Source organism: Myotis yumanensis, unplaced genomic scaffold, assembly GCF_028538775.1.
Source record: "Myotis yumanensis isolate MYYU_CA2020_CCGP unplaced genomic scaffold, mMyoYum1.0.hap1 SCAF_18, whole genome shotgun sequence".
Lineage (NCBI taxonomy): Eukaryota > Metazoa > Chordata > Mammalia > Chiroptera > Vespertilionidae > Myotis > Myotis yumanensis.
The window spans coordinates 1,775,660-1,793,549 of NW_027223769.1; the positions used below are offsets into that span (position 1 = coordinate 1,775,660).

At 49.4% G+C, this 17,890-nt stretch overlaps 1 protein-coding gene across 4 annotated transcripts in view; it reads left to right on the top strand.

Moving 5' to 3' along the window:
- Positions 1-17,890, top strand: part of LOC138997076 (cell adhesion molecule CEACAM6-like) — a 36,670-nt gene that overhangs the window by 5,139 nt on the left and 13,641 nt on the right. The window contains exons 4-10 of one of the 4 annotated variants that reach the window (XR_011468891.1): positions 369-623; positions 2,039-2,317; positions 3,270-3,390; positions 4,176-4,326; positions 4,738-4,769; positions 5,152-5,193; positions 5,430-5,442. Coding sequence is in view for 3 of the 4 variants with exons in the window: in XM_070398495.1 (XP_070254596.1) it covers positions 369-623; positions 2,039-2,317; positions 3,270-3,390; positions 4,347-4,399; positions 4,738-4,769; positions 5,152-5,193; positions 5,430-5,495 (848 nt within the window). In the remaining variant the exon portion in view is untranslated. Of the gene's footprint in view, positions 1-368; positions 624-2,038; positions 2,318-3,269; positions 3,391-4,175; positions 4,327-4,346; positions 4,400-4,737; positions 4,770-5,151; positions 5,194-5,429; positions 5,903-17,890 lie in introns of those variants that run through there. The other 3 variants (XM_070398495.1, XM_070398498.1, XM_070398497.1) reach the window with 3 other exon arrangements.

Genomic DNA, 17,890 nt, shown 5'->3' on the forward strand with positions numbered 1-17,890 from the left:
CATACACAGACACCCACTCTGAATACCCAGGGGGGGACATGAGTTCCTGTCCCAGGCACAACTGGCAAGGCTCGGCCTTGAGCCAAGACTAGGAGGGGACAGGATACTCCTGTTTGGAAAGGCTCAGGGTTAACAAGTTTTCATGGGACAACCAGGTTAATATTTCAGACTCAGGCTCAGTGAACACAGGGGGCTATGGGTGGGACATTTTACACTTCATCTTAGCCAAAAGACCAAGAAGTGATAGGTGGGACATTTTAAAACAAGGCTGTGATGCATTTTAGAGGGAGAGTGTGGCCCTTACACAGACCAGGACCTTCCCCTTCCCTCTGATTACATCATGTGTGACTGTGTTCTCTTTGCTCCAGATGGCCCGGATGCCCCCACCATTTCCCCCTCAGACTCCCATTACCTACGTGGGACAAACCTCAACCTCTCCTGCCAGGCAGCCTCTAACCCGCCTGCACAGTATTCTTGGCTTATCAATGGGAGTTCCCAGCACCCCACACAGGAGCTCTTTATCCCCAATGTCACTTCGAATTATAGTGGATCCTATACCTGCCTTGCCCATAACTCTGTCTCTGGCCTCAATAGGACCACAGTCAAGACTATCACAGTCTATGGTAAGTGCCTCCTGGATTATTAGCACCAGGCTGTGGGGTGCTGGTCTGTCTGGTTTTCACAAAAGAGCCTGGTGGGTGTTGTCTCCCATCCTGTGGCCATAGACACAAGCAAATCACAGTCTTCCCCTGAGCCCTCCCACTGCATCTCTGTACACTCTCCTCCCCTTGCTCTTCTGGTTTCTCATGGCAGAGCTGGGCTCCAGCCTAGGAACATGAGGAGGGGGCTCTCTCAGCCCCAGAAAGAGTCAAGTGGTGGATGGAAGGGGCTTCCCAGAAGGGAAAACAACAGTCCTCAAAGTCAAGCTGCTTCTTCTGTCACTAACACTTTCCTTCTGTCACCTCCTGTCTGTTACCTGCTCCATGTGCTACAAGGAATATACAAGGCTTTGAACAAGCTCACCTCTTTTTCCACAAACTAAAGGAGGAAACCACCTCTGAGGAGGGGTGAGCAGGACAGACCCCCGCTCTCTGCTGTGCTCCAGGCTCACCTGGTGCCTGGCTGCTCTGTGTCCTCTGTGGTGGGACAGGGTTCCTGGGTGAAGGTGCATGGACGGCCTGTCCTCCGACTGGTGAAATCATGTCACCCATCGACACCATGGCCTCCCTGACACAAGGCTGCATGGAAATGGGGAGAGAGCGAGTAACAGGGGAGACCCCTCTGAGCTGTGTCCTGGCTCTTAAGTCACCAGCTGCACAACACTGGGTGACACGAGCCTATGTGACATTCCTATGGAGCACAGTGAACGGTGGTGCTTACTTGACAGGTAGGTAGATTCATGGGACAGTAGGAGCAGTAACACATGGTGTGTAGTTTACTGAAGACGCTAAGAGTACCAGCCTGATGTTAAAACTGACTACTTCTCTTTAGGGACTTCCTTCTCCCTGATATTCAATCCACAGGCCAGAAAGTGAAAGTCCTATTCACACTGAGAAATCCTTTAGATTGAAATTTCTCCAGGTACTAAGGTCATGAAGACTGACTGGGCTATATTCTCTAATAAATTATTTAACAAAAGGGAAATGCCTCCCCATCTCTATGAATAGCCACTATACCAGAAAGGGGATGTGAGTATTTAGAAAGTTAGAGAAAGGTCGGGGAAAGAGTCACACAAAAGTCATTGGGTGGAAAATGCCACCTGGTGATGAAGATGCTGAAAACACGCTATGAGGCACCTGGTATTAATACCTCAGATGTCCAGGGAGACAGGTCAGGGGTCATCCTGAGGTGATCTGGAGGGCGGAGGGGAGGTATAGCCCTCTCCTTACAGACTGTCACCTGAACAAAGGTCCTCACCCTGCAGAGGTCAGAGTCCTCCTCTGGTGACCTTTACAGAGATCACTGTGGACTGTGAGTGGCTGACATCTCTGAGGAAGGAGCCCACTCTCAGTCAGTTACCTCCTCTGTTTCTCCACAGAGCCCGTGGGGAAGCCCTCCATCCGAGCCAGCAATGCCACAGTCACAGAGCATAAGGACGCCGTGGTCCTGACCTGCCTCACCAATGACAGGGGGATCTCCATCCAGTGGCTCTTCAAGAACCAGAGTCTCCTGCTCACGGACAGGATGAAGCTGTCCCAGGGCAACAGCATCCTCACCATAGACCCCGTCAGGAGGGAAGACGCTGGGGATTATCAGTGTGAGGTCTTCAACCTGGTCAGTTCCCACATAAGTGAGCCCCTCAGGCTGGATGTGCAATGTAAGTGACTCTCCACCTCCCTCACTTGCTCTTTGTATATTTCACGGGCAGGGGGTGAGATGGATGAAAGCCTTGAGGAGGTGGGAGCCTCCTTCAGAGCCTATAGAGCACATGGGTAAGGACCCCAGAATTAGCCTAATCTCATCTTTGTCTCGGCTCTATGAGTATAAACTGTCTGACCCCGGGGAAGGCTCTCACCCACCTGAGCCTCAGTTTCCTCATCTCTAAACTGGAATAAAACAGCTGGACCTAAACACCATTGTTAGGATAATTCTTCTGAGGTTAATGATTTAAAGCCCTCAGGGTCATGCTCAGTCAGGACTCAGTCAGTGAACCAATTAGTGTTGTTATTTTTATAAACGCTGTTGTCAGTAGCTGTGAAGTCAAGCAGAACTTGGTGAAAATATCATTAATCACTCATCAGTTCTGTGACTCCAGCAATTTATTAAGCACCTCCCATCCCTGATTCTGTTTGTGCTCATGGGGGTAACACCCCTGTCCCTCATGGGGGTGGAAGGATCAGATGACATGAAAGTAGAGTATTTCCCACCCTGGACCATTGAAAACACTCAGCACATTCTTATTACTCATCAGAACTGAGTTGACAGGTAAGATGCCCGCTAAAACTGTCCATAGTGATGGAAAAGAAGAAACGGGGGTAAGAGACAGAATATGTGAGGGAAAGAGGAGTTAAGAGAAAAATTACCAGGACATGGGAATGGTGGGTGTGAGAGTACATGCAAAGGTAGAGCCAATGGAAGGTTTCAAATGTGCAAAACAGAGAATGATGCAACCGCCAGAAGTGGGGTGTCAGGAGGATTGACACTCCCAAACCGCACAAACTGAGTGGCAGTTCCTTCCTCCCTCACCAGGCCTCCCCCTGCAAGGCCCCTCCTGGTTTCCCCTGAGTGGACTGGGCCTTCACCCCTCCCCCTCTCCATTCTCCTTTCAGCAGAACAAAACTACACAGGCTACTCCGTGGGGACCATCGTTGGCAGCGTGATCGGGGTCCTCGTCGTGGTGGCTCTGGGGGCCTCCCTGGGCTATTTCCTGTACCTCAGGAGGACTAGGAGGTACCATGGCATTTCCTTCACCCTCACCCTAATCCTGCCCCCTGATCCAGTCTGACCCCCAGTGGTGCCCAGGCCAAGAGGAACAAGACCCCTTCCTCAAAGGGTTCTGGGCCGGCACCCTATGACCTCCAGATCCCCGTGGGTGCCCCTAACTCCCTCCATGCAGCTCCTCCCTCATCAGCTGCTGACCAGGGTGGTTTCCTCAACAGCTTCATCGCCTATAAATGAGGCACAATTAAGGAACTGTACCCTCAGGGTTGTCCTGGTTCTCTCCACAAACCTGCAGGGGTGCCAGATGGTAGTAAGTGCTCAGTAAGGCACCTCCTGTTGTTTGTCTAAGTCCACCCTTCCTGGTGAGGGGATGGGCTGCCTCAGGGTCTGAAAGTCTTCCTGGCCAAAGCCACACAGCTGAGGGTGGAAGAGCCTGGACAGAGTGGGTTGGGTCAAATGCCCCCATGAAGCCATTTTATTAACCACAGTCCTGATGTGTGAGACAGGAGGACAGTAGAACCTGTGGTGTGGTTTTTGCCTCTAGTTCAGGTGGATGGAGACAGGACAAGCCACTGTCACAGTGTAGCTCTGAAAGCCTGAGGGGCAGGTCTGCCCACAGCAGGGCAACGTTCATCCAGATGCTACATGAGTCTGGCACTGCTGCCCCCTGAGGCCTTGACCTTTCTACTAAGTCAGACCCTCGGGGTGGATTCCTGTCCTGGGTCCTCAGTCCCTTCCCTGGTTACTCCTCCCAGACCCTCATCTGCCTGTGGGTCCTTCCCCTGTGGGCCCAGGTCACCCGTGGATCCTTAAGGCCTTGCATCAGTTCCCCTCTCCTGGACCCATCCCCTCTAAACAGTGGAGAGAGGCCTCCACCCTCTGCTGGGAAAGGAGACCCTCCTTGGCCCCTGTTGTGACACCAAAGCTCCCCTGCAACCCTCACAAGTAAGTCTGACCTTTCCCAGGGCCAGCGACCCCCATGGCCTCCGAGAGCACCCACCTCCAGCAGCCACCCCTGGTGAGTGTCTGTTCAGCCTGGAGCCCCTGGGCCTTCCCCACAGTGTCCACCCCTGCCCTGGTCCCTCAGGCTCTGACCCTTCCCTGGGCTTCAAGGGGGATTCTCATCACCACTCTGCACAGGGGACCCTGGTTTGCCAGTCAACCTGACCTGTAGACAGTGTCATGTGTCACCACCTCTCCCTCACTGGACCCTAAAATGGCCAGAGGGTCTCACCCTGGGAGATGAGATGATCTTTCACCCCTGGTTCTTGGGAGCTAATGAACCACGCCCTCTTGGGAGAACAGGCCAAAACTTCCTCCCCCCTGGGTGCTAATGCCTCCTGTCTCTGCTCCCAGGCCAGGGTCCCTCTGGAACCTCTGCCTTCCCGGTAAGTCCATCCCCTCCCTGTTCCCTCACCCAGGGCCTCAGTGACCCACGCTCAGGGCACAGGCACCCTCCAACCTCGCAACACAGCACAGACCCCTTTCCCAGAACAGCCAGCACAAGTGGAGCCCTGCCCTGGCCTAGTGGGGCCCTCACATCAGGGAGGGACAGGGCAGGGCCAGAGTCTGAGGGGAACCCTAGAGTCCAGCATGGAGCAGAATGGGCACTGGGAACACCAGTCAGAGGTCCCAGACTAACAAGGTTGAGGGGTTGCAGTGTGGGCTGAAATTGGGGTGCTGGGCTACAGGTGTAAAGACAGCAGCTCAGGAGGCAGAGTGACAGCTTCTCCCTCCCCATCCTCTGATGCCCTCTCTATCCTTGCACAGGGCCCCCTACCCGACCCCAGGACAGCAGGCCCCATCTACGAGGTGAGTTTGGGTTATGAACGTTCTGTCCTGCAGGTCCCAGAGGTCCCAGGACCTGCCCCCATCTCAGCCCTGGCTGTGCTTCCAGGGTCAGGAAAGGACAGCGAAAAGTTAAAACAGAGGGTGGGTGGAAGGAGATGCCCTGGGACAGACACCCCAGCACAGTCAGCCCCCATAGAGCCCCACAGCACTTGTTTGAGGAGGCTGCAGGGCTCTGAGATCTCTTCTTTCTTTGACAGGAATTACTCAACCCAAACACAGAGGTGTACTGCCGCATCATCCCCAGAGCAGACATGGCTTCTTAGTTCTTCCAGGACCTGAGACCCCAGACCCTGTGGATATGGCCTGCACCAGAGAACCAGCTCTGAGCATCATGCTAAGTGAAATAAGCCAGTGGGAGAAAGATAAACATCACATGGTCTCACTCATTTGTGGAATATAATGAACAACATAAACTGATGAACAAAAATAGACACTGAAGAAATAAAATATTTTAGAATATAATAGTAGTAATCCTGTTATTGGCAGATTTTTAATAATTCCTACAATGCTTGCTATAGCATACTGTTATACAGTTATGATAATATTATTACACTTAAAATCCTATTTTCTTGATGTATTGTTTATTGCATGTAATATTATGTTGAAGATCATTCTTCTTGAGTAATTGATGTTCATTGCATATAACATTTTTGTATTTAAAATAGTTTCTCTTGAGATAAAAATAAAATAAAATAAAATGCTGTAACGGAATGTTGAGAAGAAGAAACAGAGAAAACTAGCCATACAGAATTAAGATGGCTATAAATAAGTACTTCTCAATAATAACCTTAAATGTAAAAGGATTAAATCATCAGTTCTCAACCTGTGGGTCGCGACCCCTTTTGGGGTCAAACAACCCTTTCACAGGGGTCACCTAAGACCATCGGAAAACACATTTGTATTACATATTATTTTTGTGATTAATCACTATGCTTTAATTATGTTCAATTTGTAACAATGAAATTCGGGGTCACCACAACATGAGGAACTGTATTAAAGGGTCGAGGTATTAGGAAGGTTGAGAACCACTGGATTAAATACTCCAATCAAAAGGCATAAGGTAGCTGAATGGATACAAAAATATGACCAAACTATATGCTGTCTACAAGAGACTCACCTCAAAACAAAAGACATACACAGGATGAAAGTGAAGGGATGGAAAAATTTTTTCCATGCAAATGGAAAAGAAAACAGAGCTGGAGGAACAATACTCATATCTGACAAAATAGACTTCAAAATGAAGGCCAACTCAAGAGACAACAAAGGTTACTACATAATACTAAAAAGAGCAATCCAACAAGAGTATATAACCCTGGTAAACATATATGCACACAATATAGGTGCATCTAAATACATAAAAAATCTTACAGAGGACTTTAACGGAGAGATTGACAATAATACAGTCATAATAGGGGACTTTAACCACCCTCTGACTTCACTGGACAGATCTTCCAGACAAAAACTTAACAAGGAAACACAGACTCTAAAGGACACACTGGATCAGATGGATTTAACTGACATTTATAGAACGTTTTACCCCAACGAAGCAGAATATACATTCTTCTCAAGTGCACATGGAACATTCACAAAGATAGACCACATGTTAGGACACTAAACAAGTCTCGAAAAGTTTAAGAAGATTGAAATCATATCAAGCATCTTCTAAGATCACAGTGGAATGAAATTAGAAATCAACTACCGTAAAAACACCCAAAAACATTTAAACACCTGGAAGCTAAATAGCATGTTATTAAACCATAAATGGGTTACCAATGAGATCAAGAAAGAAATCAAAAACTTCCTGGAAACAAATGAAAATGAACACACAACACCCAAAATCTCTGGGACACAGCAATAGCAGTCCTGAGAGGGAAGTTCATATCACTACAGGCATACCTCAAAAAAACAAGAGAAATCACCAATAAACGAACCCTACAACTTCAAGGACTAGAAATAGAACAACAAGAAAAGACCAGAGTAAGTAGAAGGAAGAATATAATAAACAGCAGAGCAGAAATAACTACAAAAGAGACTAAAACACAATACAAAATATCAAGGAAATGCAGAGCTGGTTCTTTGAAACGATAAACAAAATTGATAAACCATTAGCCATACTCATCAAGAAACAGAGAGAGAGGACCCAAATATTGAGTTACAACTACCTTCTTATCTATCTCCGAGAAAATATCCATGAACTCTCTGTTAAATTCCCTTGGCAGCCACTACCAGCATCTAAATTAGCTGGAAGTTCTGTCATTCCCTGTGTTCCTGCCCCACATGTCCACTTGCAGACACACAGGGTGATAACAATTGTACCTGCATCTCTCCTTTGTTTAGCTGCTGCCACCTCCTGGCGGGCGATGGTAATCAGGACATGGAACCTGAGAGCCAGGTCCCACAGCTGACCAGGGAGGCAGGATTGAGCCTCCACACTGGTGGGGTCGGGGGCAGCAATGACCATTCCGCAGCCCTGGGGGGACTGGGCAGTTGGGCAACATGTCTGCCTGAGGGTGAGGGGGACAAAGAGTTGATGCAGGACTGAGTGGGGGAAGGACTGAGGCCTGAGCTGGGAGCACTGTAGAGGAAGTAATGGAATGTTTGCAGGGAAAAGGCTGCATTCTGTAGAGGAAACGCTCTGGCGCACTGACTCAGCTGCAGCCACTAAGCAGGCTGTGTGCCTCCTGCTGTCCCTCATCTCACAGCTCCCATTTCCAGGAATATGGCTCTCTCTCCTCGCGTCCATCTGCCCTCCCTCATCTGTGCACCTTCATGGTCCACTCTACATGAAGGGGTTCTGGGTCCCTTTCCTGCACTGCAGGGAGGGCCAGGGGAGGCTGAGTTCCCCACAGACAGCCCAGCATGGTGTCCTGAGGGTGCAGGGGGGCAGGGAGGTCCTCACCCTCCCACCTCCTGGGTCCTGATCTGAAGTTGATGGCGAAGCCCAACACCAACTGCTTCCTCGGGTGCTGAGAAAACCTCCCTCACCCACCCTGAGCAGACCTCCAGCTTGACTGCCATCATCATCAACCAACAGCATTTGGATACTTTCCTTTTAATGGTGGTCAGATGCTTTCCAGCTCTTGGGGAAAATGTGACTCTCTCAGGCCAATAACACATCTCTTCTCATTCTTCAATAGGAACGTTCTTGAAATACCCAGGAGGACCCACCGCCCACTGAGGAAGACCCAGTATGAAATATTTCACACCAGCGCAGCCAAGGCCCATGTGCACAGATGCTAAATGGCAGGGCATTCAGAGCCAGAGGCTCACAACCATTGACCCCTGTGACCACCCCTCATGCAGGATATCTGGGCCCTGGGTGTCTAGCCTATATTACCCAATGCCCTGAACCATCTCCCTCTACAATGACTTAGGCCAGGGTTGGGCAACCACTGGCACACGTGCCCAACATGGCACGCCAGTAACTTTTGCTGGCATGCGAAACCCTCTCTTAGAATCTTTCATTTACAATTTTTGTGAACATTTGAATGACTTAAATGTTACATTACAAGGAACCGACAAGACACTTGATGTTATGTTTGGTTACATAAAGGCTTTAGAAAAGAAACTGGAAGTCTTTAAGAGGGATGTGGATGGTGAGAGATTTAGATATTTCCCAAAACTCAAGAGGCACATCAAAGACCTCCCAAAAGATGACAGAACAGATTGTCAATGCCTTCAAAAGCTGTTTTTAAACATCATTGAGTCAACTACTGAGCAGTTCTTCTCAAGATTTGCGAAATTCAGAGAACTGGAAGAGACAGCAAAATTCATGTGGTTTCCAGACAGCATGAAACTGGAGGAACTAAACTTACAAATGTTTTCATGGATATACGTGGCTGATTTTGAAATGCAGTTGATTGAATTTCAGAGTAGCTCAATTTGGAAGCAGAAATTTATTGACCTTAGAGTTGACTTGGAAAACATTGAAAAAAAGCGATTAGAGACATGAGTACCAGAGAGAAGTGTCGAAAATGAACTATTGAGGACTTGGAATGCCATTCCAGAAAATTTTTTCTGTTTAAAAAACTTTGCAACAGCGTTACTCTCCATGTTTCCATCCACACACGCTTGTGAATCTTTGTTCTCAGTGATGAATTTTGTTAAGTCTCATAATAGGAGTAGCCTGACTGATGAAAGTAGTAGCTCCTGCATACCTCTGAAGGTCACGAAATATAAACCTGATGTAAAATCTCTGTCATCAGTGATGCAGCAGCAAAAGTACCACTGATAATATCAAACGGAGTTATAAAGTTTTCTGTCAGACTATCAGTGTGCATGTATACACTAAAAAATAAATGTATTTCTCATCATCATATACTGTGTTTTTGTCGCTCAAATGAATTTTATTATTTCTTCAAGGTTCTTCACATACATACACCTTAAGAGATATCAAGTAAGAATAACATGTTCTCAAAAAATTAGGGTTGACACGCAGACGAATTTTTAGTCAGAGATTTTGCTGGTTTTGGCACCCACTCACAAAAAGTTTGCCCACCCCTGACTTAGGCCCTTGGAATGGTTCCAGGTTACCAATCCATACTGCCACACCCCAATGTGAGGGGATCCCCTGGGGACCCTGATGTCTGAAGCAGGAGCTACACCCTGGACAAATATAAAGAGTATTTGAAGGGTGGGGGCTGTTGCAGTAAAAACACTTGCATTTATTTGTCCCAGGTGATGGAAAAGGTCCCCAGAAGCTCAAGGAGGAGTGTGGGTGCCCTCTAGTGGATTGTTCCTGCTAGAAGAGGAGAGAAAGGGGCAGCAGAATTGAGAGATTGGGGCTGACCTTGGACAGAGGGCACATTCAGGTTCAGAAGGAGGCATAGTTAGAGGTGATGACTGATGGCTGCCTTAGCTCACCGGCTGGAAGACTGGGTTGTGAAAGGGTGTGCCCACAAATCAGAATGACACCAGTGGGTTGTACTGCAAAGTCAGGTGAGGAAAATCTGTAGACACTGGGAAGAGAACATCATAATAAATCTATATATGCCATACCATTAGACAGCCTACTCTGATGTTGTTAGCATCTCAAGCATCTTAGCAGTAAATGCAGTCATTTCTATCATTAGGAAGAAACATCTTATTAAGAAGAAAACTATATCATAGGAATTTGTCTATATTTTCAGAATCATACACTGTGACATCATAACTTTAAAATGCATTTATGCCTCCAAAATGGACAGTGTCAGGTCTCATTCCCAGAACCTGTGGGCTGACAACCCCTGTCCAATCCCTGGGCCCATCTCTGAACTACAGGACCTGTAATGTTTCCTCATTAAGGGGTTTGGTGGGGGTCTTTGTAGTGTCCTCACCATTCCTCCCTCCACCTCTCACACTCTGGGCAGAATCTTCTGTCCACTCTTGGGTGTGACACCTAATTACAGACCTCTATTTCTGTCCTTCCTCCATCCCAACATGTGACAGGTACCTTCTGCAGGTAATTTTGAGGGAAAAGTTCTCAAAAACTGTTGCCTTGCCCCTCCCTGAACAGACCTCCACCTTCAGCACCATCATCATCAACCTGAAGCATCTGGACACTTTCTTTTAATGGTGGTCAGATGCTTTCCAGGCAAAATGTGAGTCTCTCTGTACAGGGATGAGTAACAAACAGACAGAGGGAAATGGCATTAGTGTTCACAGAAGTTGACCTATATGAACGCTTAAAATCACAGGAGAGTCCACATGAAATCCACATTCTTGAACTAAAACATGAATCATAGGTGGCTTTCCCCACTTCCTAAGAGCTAAACTACAAAAAGTGTTATCGGTGATGAACTAGAAGAATTAAGCCTGCATCACAGTTACTGATAAATTGAAAATGGTTACTGGCTTTCCTCTAAAGAATATTCCAGTGCATGTTTTCATTTTACAATGATGTAAGAGTCCCTTCTATCAAGAGGCTAGCTACGTTTTTTAAAACAATTTTCATTGTTGACAGTAGTACAGATGTCGCCCACTTTGCCCTTTCTCTCCACAGGCCTTCACCCCATTATTGCCTGTGTCCATGGGCTATGCATATGTTTTTTGGTTAACCTCTTCCTGTTGCCGCCCCTCCCTCCCCTCTGAGATCTGGTCCGTGTATGCATGCCTCTGCACCTATTTTGTTTGTCAGTAGGAATTTTTACCCTTTATCCCTTTAAATCTGTAAGGCAAAACTAGAGGAGGCTTCTGGGCACTCACCCAGATCCCAGCACCTCCCACCAGCAGAAGGATGAGGTAACTGCTAAGCTCCCCTGGCCCTCAAGACAGAGGTGTGTGCCCTGCATGCTGTCCCTGAGCCCTGATGTACCTGCATCCACCGGCGCTGATTTGTGGGTCTGGCCTGAGGCTGGAAGAGTCCAGCCCCTCTTTATGGTTCAATCAGGGCTTTCAGACCTGTCCACAGACAGCAGGAAGCTCTGGAAACCTAATCACTGCATGGAAGCACCCACAGGGCTCTCATGCCACCCACCATGATAGAACCTGCCAGTCCTCACAGGTGGTGGTTACTCAGACGTGGAGATCTTTCCCATGAGGCAACCCTGATCACAGCACCTGCCTCCGACGTCCAGAGGGTTGCTGAGGCCTGTGATTGGGTCACTTGGCACTTTGAGTGCCTGGACCTTGTGCCACAGAGGCCGTGCTGAGCAAGGAGGGAATCAGGAGTCTGAGGAGGAGGGAACCTGCAATGAGAGCGGGAGGCAGAGCAGGGGCGCTGGCAACTACGATAACCCCTGATGACAGATGGGAAGGTCCAGTCCTTGTGCCCAGCCAGGGTCTCTGAACAGAAGCCTCATTCCAGTGACAATGTCAGTGAGGATGACACAGAAGCCAGATCGATACCCAGCTCTGCCTGTCTGCACCCTCACATTGCTTCACAGACACCATTAAGTAAATGATGGAAACCACACAATTAAAGCCTGGCACCTGCCCTCTTATCCTACCACCTGTGGCATCTGTGGTCAGAGCATGTTCCCTTGGAGACCAGGGCCTGCTGTCAGCATGGGAGGAGGCCAGCAAGTTTCCTTCTTTGTCCCAAAAAGGGAGGGCAGGGGTCTCCTAACAGTGAGGGATCAGACCCCCATTCATTCCTCCAAAATCACAGCCCTCCCCACCTCTACCTGGTGAGTGACAGCTCATCTCCCCAGGGTGGGTCTTGGTAACAGCCTCTGTCCTTCCTCTTCTCAGTGACACCTGACCTGGCACAAGTTTTGTACTCTGGACCCAGGTGGAGTTACTACCACAGGAGGAAGGAGCACCTTCACCTCAAAGGAAATCAGGGGGCAAATCCCTGTGCCCCAAGGCCCTGATCTATGGGGTCACCTGGCTGTGTCTATGAAAACATCTCACCAGCCCATGATGTCCTGGGGAACTTCCCATGCAGGATGGATCAGGAGAACCCAAGATCTGGGGTGCTTCCACCTCAGAGGGGCTGAGGGTACAAGGGGGGCCTCCTCTCCCCTAAGAGAGGGACCCTCAGGGTCCCCTGGCTGAGTGTCCACGTGGAGCTGCTCCAGATCCTGGGCCCATGGGGAGGCCTAGAGCAGATGACAGTCAGGGACACAGGGGACTTGGATGCAGTGCCCAGTGCTGTGATGGGGACACACAGGGCATCCTGGGCATCAGAGCCCCAGGCCAGCACCCTCTCCTGGAAGCCCCACAGGAGCCCTCACCAGGCCCCTCCTTGAAACCTCAGGGACAGTGAACTCCTCCTGGGTGGGTAGTTCTCCTAACACTGGATCTGGAGTCCTCTGGACAACCACCACCCTCTCCCAGTGTTCACCTTGTCCTGGGTGAAGTTGGGCAGCCTGGGACCCCCAGTGACTGGCCACTCAGCCTGGAGATCAGAGCACACCCCTGCCCATGGCTCAGGGTCAGCTCCCACCCTCTGGAGGCTGGTCAGCATCCCTGATGCAGCCACAGGTCACCTTATGCCCTCCAGGGGGCGAAATTGGAACACACCAAAAACACAGGAAATTAACATAGGAACCTGGCTTTGGTGAAAGAGATGGCAAAGGAGCCTGATTTCCATATCACAGACCCTTTTCGGTCCCTCCCAGGTGTCTGCTTTGTCCCACAGGCTCTTTCTAGGGGTCTAGGAGCACCTCCTCTCACAGGGACCCTGTGTAGCTCCCCACTCCCTGCCTTGTACCACCATGGGGAAGGCAGGGGACCACAGGCAAGTCCTCCAGGCAGAGGACCGAGGCTGTCCCAAGGGTCAGGGAGCACATGGACAGGCTCAGCCAACAGACGCAGAGAGGGAAGGTTTCCCTAAAATCATGGCCCTCATGGGCCACATGCACCTGCATGCAGGCAGCAAGCCCTTCCAGTGTCCCTACTGCTCCAGCAAGTTTAACCTCAAGGGCAACCTGAGCCGGCCATGATGGTCAAGTACACCATAATGGACATCGGCCTAGACAGCCAAGACCCTATGATGGAGCTGTTGGGCATCAAACCCTCAGAGCTTGATAGCCATCAGGAGATGGAGGACTTGGAGGAGAATGACTATGCATACGCGGGCATGGATGGCAGCACTGTTGCCAGCGTCCTCACTGAGCAGGACATGAAGGAGATGGCCTACTGCCACGTGCTATAGCAAAGCTGGGCCGCCCAGAACAGGGTGAGGAGGGTCTGGGCATCGGGGTAAGACCCATGGGCTGTGGGCTGCACTCCTGCAGGTGAGAAATGAGCTACTGCCCCACTGTGTGGAGCCCTCCCCCGACTCTGAGTCCTTTGCACCACTAGGGACTTATAGACCAAATGGACTGTACCACTGACCTCAGCTGTAATCCAGGCCAAGGTCCCAGGCCTTTTGGGGAAGGAAGGGTAACAGGGACCCAGATCTGTGTCTCCCGGGCCTGCTGCTGTGGGAGGGTGGGGAAAGGGGCAGGTCACAAGGGCACAGGTTCTCAGCTGTCTGCAGGCCTAGCAGTGCTGGGGCAGCCAGTGTGGGCAGGGCCAACTGATGGCCCCTCAGGGGTCATGACACTGAAGAAGGCATCACTTCGGCCAGGCCTTGTTTCTCCCCTGCCTGCCTCTAGAGATGTTGGAGCCCCAGCTGCTCAGCACTGCCCATTCTCACCCACGAGCCCCTGGCTGGGAACAGCCCAGGCCCAGAGCAGGCAGGGCCTCTGCCTTCTACCTCCCGGTGCCTCCTGAGCTGCCCTGGAGCCATTTGTGCGTGCGCCCCAACCTGGCCGGCAGACGCCTTCCCCAACCAACCCCCAGGAGCCCAGTCTTACCGCCCTAAGGTGGGTTTTGGCAGATGTCACCCAATTCTGTCTTAGCTGGGGCACCACACATGGTGTGTCGAGCTCAGTGTCCCCATCAGGAGCTGAGATGAGACACACCTTCGTCAGGCCACACTAACTAGGACTAGCGGAGGCCCCTTGAACAGGGGGCAGGGCACCTTGAAGAGGTCACTGGGGACCCATGGGAACTGTCAGGGGCAGGACTGGAGCATTTGTCTTCCTTAAGGTGCAACAAGTATTCATTTTGAAGATGGGAACAGCCAAGAGTCTGCAGACTCCCAGGAAGACCAATATTTAAAAAAAAAAAAAATGAGGACCGTAGTGGAATATATATATATATATGCAATTAAAAAATGGGAGTATTTGGAAGGTAATTTACTTTATACTAGAAGCCCATTGCATGAAGATTCGTCCAATAGGCCTTCCTTCCCCTGGCTGCCAGCACCAGTTTTCCTCTGGCACCCGGGACACAGGCCTTTGATCTGGCCGCAGTGGAGAACCAAGCCTCTTCAGTCTTCAGTCTTCACTCCAGCCAGAGCCTTCAGTCTTCCCTCCAAGCCTGCATATACAAATTAACCACCATCTTTGTTGGGTTAATTTGCATAATTGCTCTGATTGGCTGGTGGGTGTAGTGGAGTGACACCAATTTGCATGTTTCTCTTTTATTAGTGTAGATTTTTCCTTTTCAACTCTGTGTTGCCCATAACCTTTTCTGATGGAGACAGTTTTTCTTTTTCCCAAGGGAAGCTTTCTTGTGTGCTTTGTGTGCCCCCCAACCTAGAGCCGCCTGGCCCAGGAAACTCTGGGGGTTGTGCTCTGGTCCTGGGGGCCCAGCTTGTGGCAGGGAAGCTCAGGAGGCAGGTGTGAAGCAGGAGGAGGCAGTGGGGCAGGCCCTCCACCCCCTCCCAGTCCCTCGCCAGTGACTCTCTCTGCATCATCCACCAGAGGCCAGAGGACCCTGGGCAGCTGCCCTCCTCACCTGTCCCCAGCTGGCTGCTGCCCCTGGAACTGGAGGCCACAGGCCCCGGACAGGGAAATAGCACATTCAGGACCCAGGGGCCCAGACTCCCTCCCACCGGCCTCCTGAGGCCTCCATGGGGAGGGGTGGGCAGAGCAGACCCCAAAGGCACAGAAGGAGGTGAAGCCAACAACTTCAGCCCAGGAACCAGGTCGGGGGACAGCTGGGGGTAGGGGACCGCTTTGCAATGCAGCCCCTCCAAGGCTGTACCTTAATGAAGGGCCATGCCCAGCCTCAGCGTGGCTGTGATCAGAACTGAGGGCTGGACATGGTGGCCTGGTATCAAGCAGCCAGGGGCCATTCCTTCTCTGCTACAGCTCACACTAAGCAACAGATGAGAGGGCTGGGGCCCACGGAGTCTCACCCCAAATGTGTTCTCCAGACCCCAGGCCCCCCAGCGCCCAGGTGCCCGTCACAATGACTCTCAGGTGGAAGTGACCTTGTCACTGTGGAAGACATTTTCTCCTGCCCAGAGCATCATCCCTGCCAACTACCTCTTCCAACAGGTCTTTCTCCCCTGGTACCAAAAAGAACCCTGTGCCTTTTCCTCCTCCTCCTCCTCCTCCTCCTCCTCCTCCTCCTCCTCCTCTTCCTCCTCCTCCTCCTCTTCCTCCTCCTCCTCCTCTTCCTCCTCCTCCTCCTCCTCCTCCTCCTCCTCCTCCTCCTCCTCCTTCCTCTTCTGCCAGTGCAGTGGCCTTGGTCTTGGAAACCCAAAGGAGAAGGTTCAGGACCCCAGGGTGGGGCTCTCCTTCCTGCCTGCAGCCCCACCATCAGCTGACCCTCTGGGAGTTTGATCCTTGAACCCATCTACCCTATGCCTTGGACCTGAGCGATGTTAAGGAAAGGGACAGCACAACTCATGATGTGAGGCAGGGGTGGGGGAGGGTGGTCTTGCAAAGGCTCCTATCTTCAACCTTAGTCCCCAAACTTTGCAAAAGAGGTGTGAGGCCTCCAGGGGACTTGGAAACTCCTGGATCAATTCCATTCTAACTTATTTTGACATGTATACAAACCAACTGTTTCAAAATTCCACTTGTGCAAAGCCCTAGTGTGTTTTTATGTTCCTGTTTAAAAGAGAAGGTTACTTAGCAATAATTATAAATACGTGAATATTCTTTTTTGAAAAAAAATCATGGCCCTCACGAACCAGGGAACTCACTGCCATATAACCTCCTACCATAGTCCCCATATATGACATGCAGAACACCCCTTGCCCCCTTCACTGAAGGTCCCACTGAGACTGCTGGTCCTGGGACTCTGTCCCTGGAAGCAAAAACCAGGCTGGTGACACCCGAAGAGAGAAGATTGACCCCATCACCAGTCATCACTCAGAGGACCCCTTCTCACCCCCAGAGTCACCTGCTGACGAGTGCAGCAGGGTGGCAGGAGCCTCTCCCACCTCTGCAGCAGCACTAAGGTTATCCTACTGCTGGCTTAGGCCTACTCCCAGTGGGGAGAGGGCCTAAACTGTCAGTCAGACTTTAGGCAATAAAGACAAAAGCAGGCAAATTTAAAGGCTTATTTAGCAATCAATGTTTCAGTATTTCATGTTATTCATAATATCTAGAAATTCAATAACCTTAATTAAAATTTACTAGTTTAGAAAAGAATAGTTGAAATAAGTTAAAAGTTATTTCTTTAGGTGGCTATCTTCCAGAGATTTTTATTTTTTTATTGTATTTTATATCTCAAGAAAAACAATTTTAAATATAATAATGTTACATCCAATCAACATTAATTATTCAAGAAAAAATATTTTAAATATAATAACATTGCATACAATAAATAATATTTAAAGAAAAAAAGGATTTTAAGTATAATAATATTACCAAAACTGTACTAACATAGTATCATATCACAAAAGTTGTAGGAAATATTAAAAATTTGCAAATAACAGGATTACTTATATTATATTCTAAAATATTTTTCCCATTCTGGCTCTATTTTTGTTCATCAGTTTATGTTTTTCATTATATTCCATAAATGAGTGAGATCATGTGATACTTATCTTTCTTCACTGACTTATTTTGCTTACAGTGATGCTCTCTACATCCATCCATGCTGTTGCAAATGGTAGGAGTTCCTTCTTTTTTACAGCAGCGTAGTATTCCATTGTGTAGCTGTACCACCGTTTTCTAATCCACTCATTTGCTGATGGGCACTTAGGCTGTTTTCAAACCTTGGCTATTGTAAATGTGCTGCTATGAACATAGGGGTGCACATATCCTTTCTGATTGGTGTTTCTGATTTCTTGGGATATATTTCTAGAAATGGTATTATTGGGTCAAATGGGAGTTCCATTTTTAGTTTTTTGAGGAAACTCCATACTGTTCTCCACAGTGGCTGCACCAGTCTGCATTCTCACCAGCAGTGCATGAGGATTCCTTTTTCTCTGCATTCTCGCCAG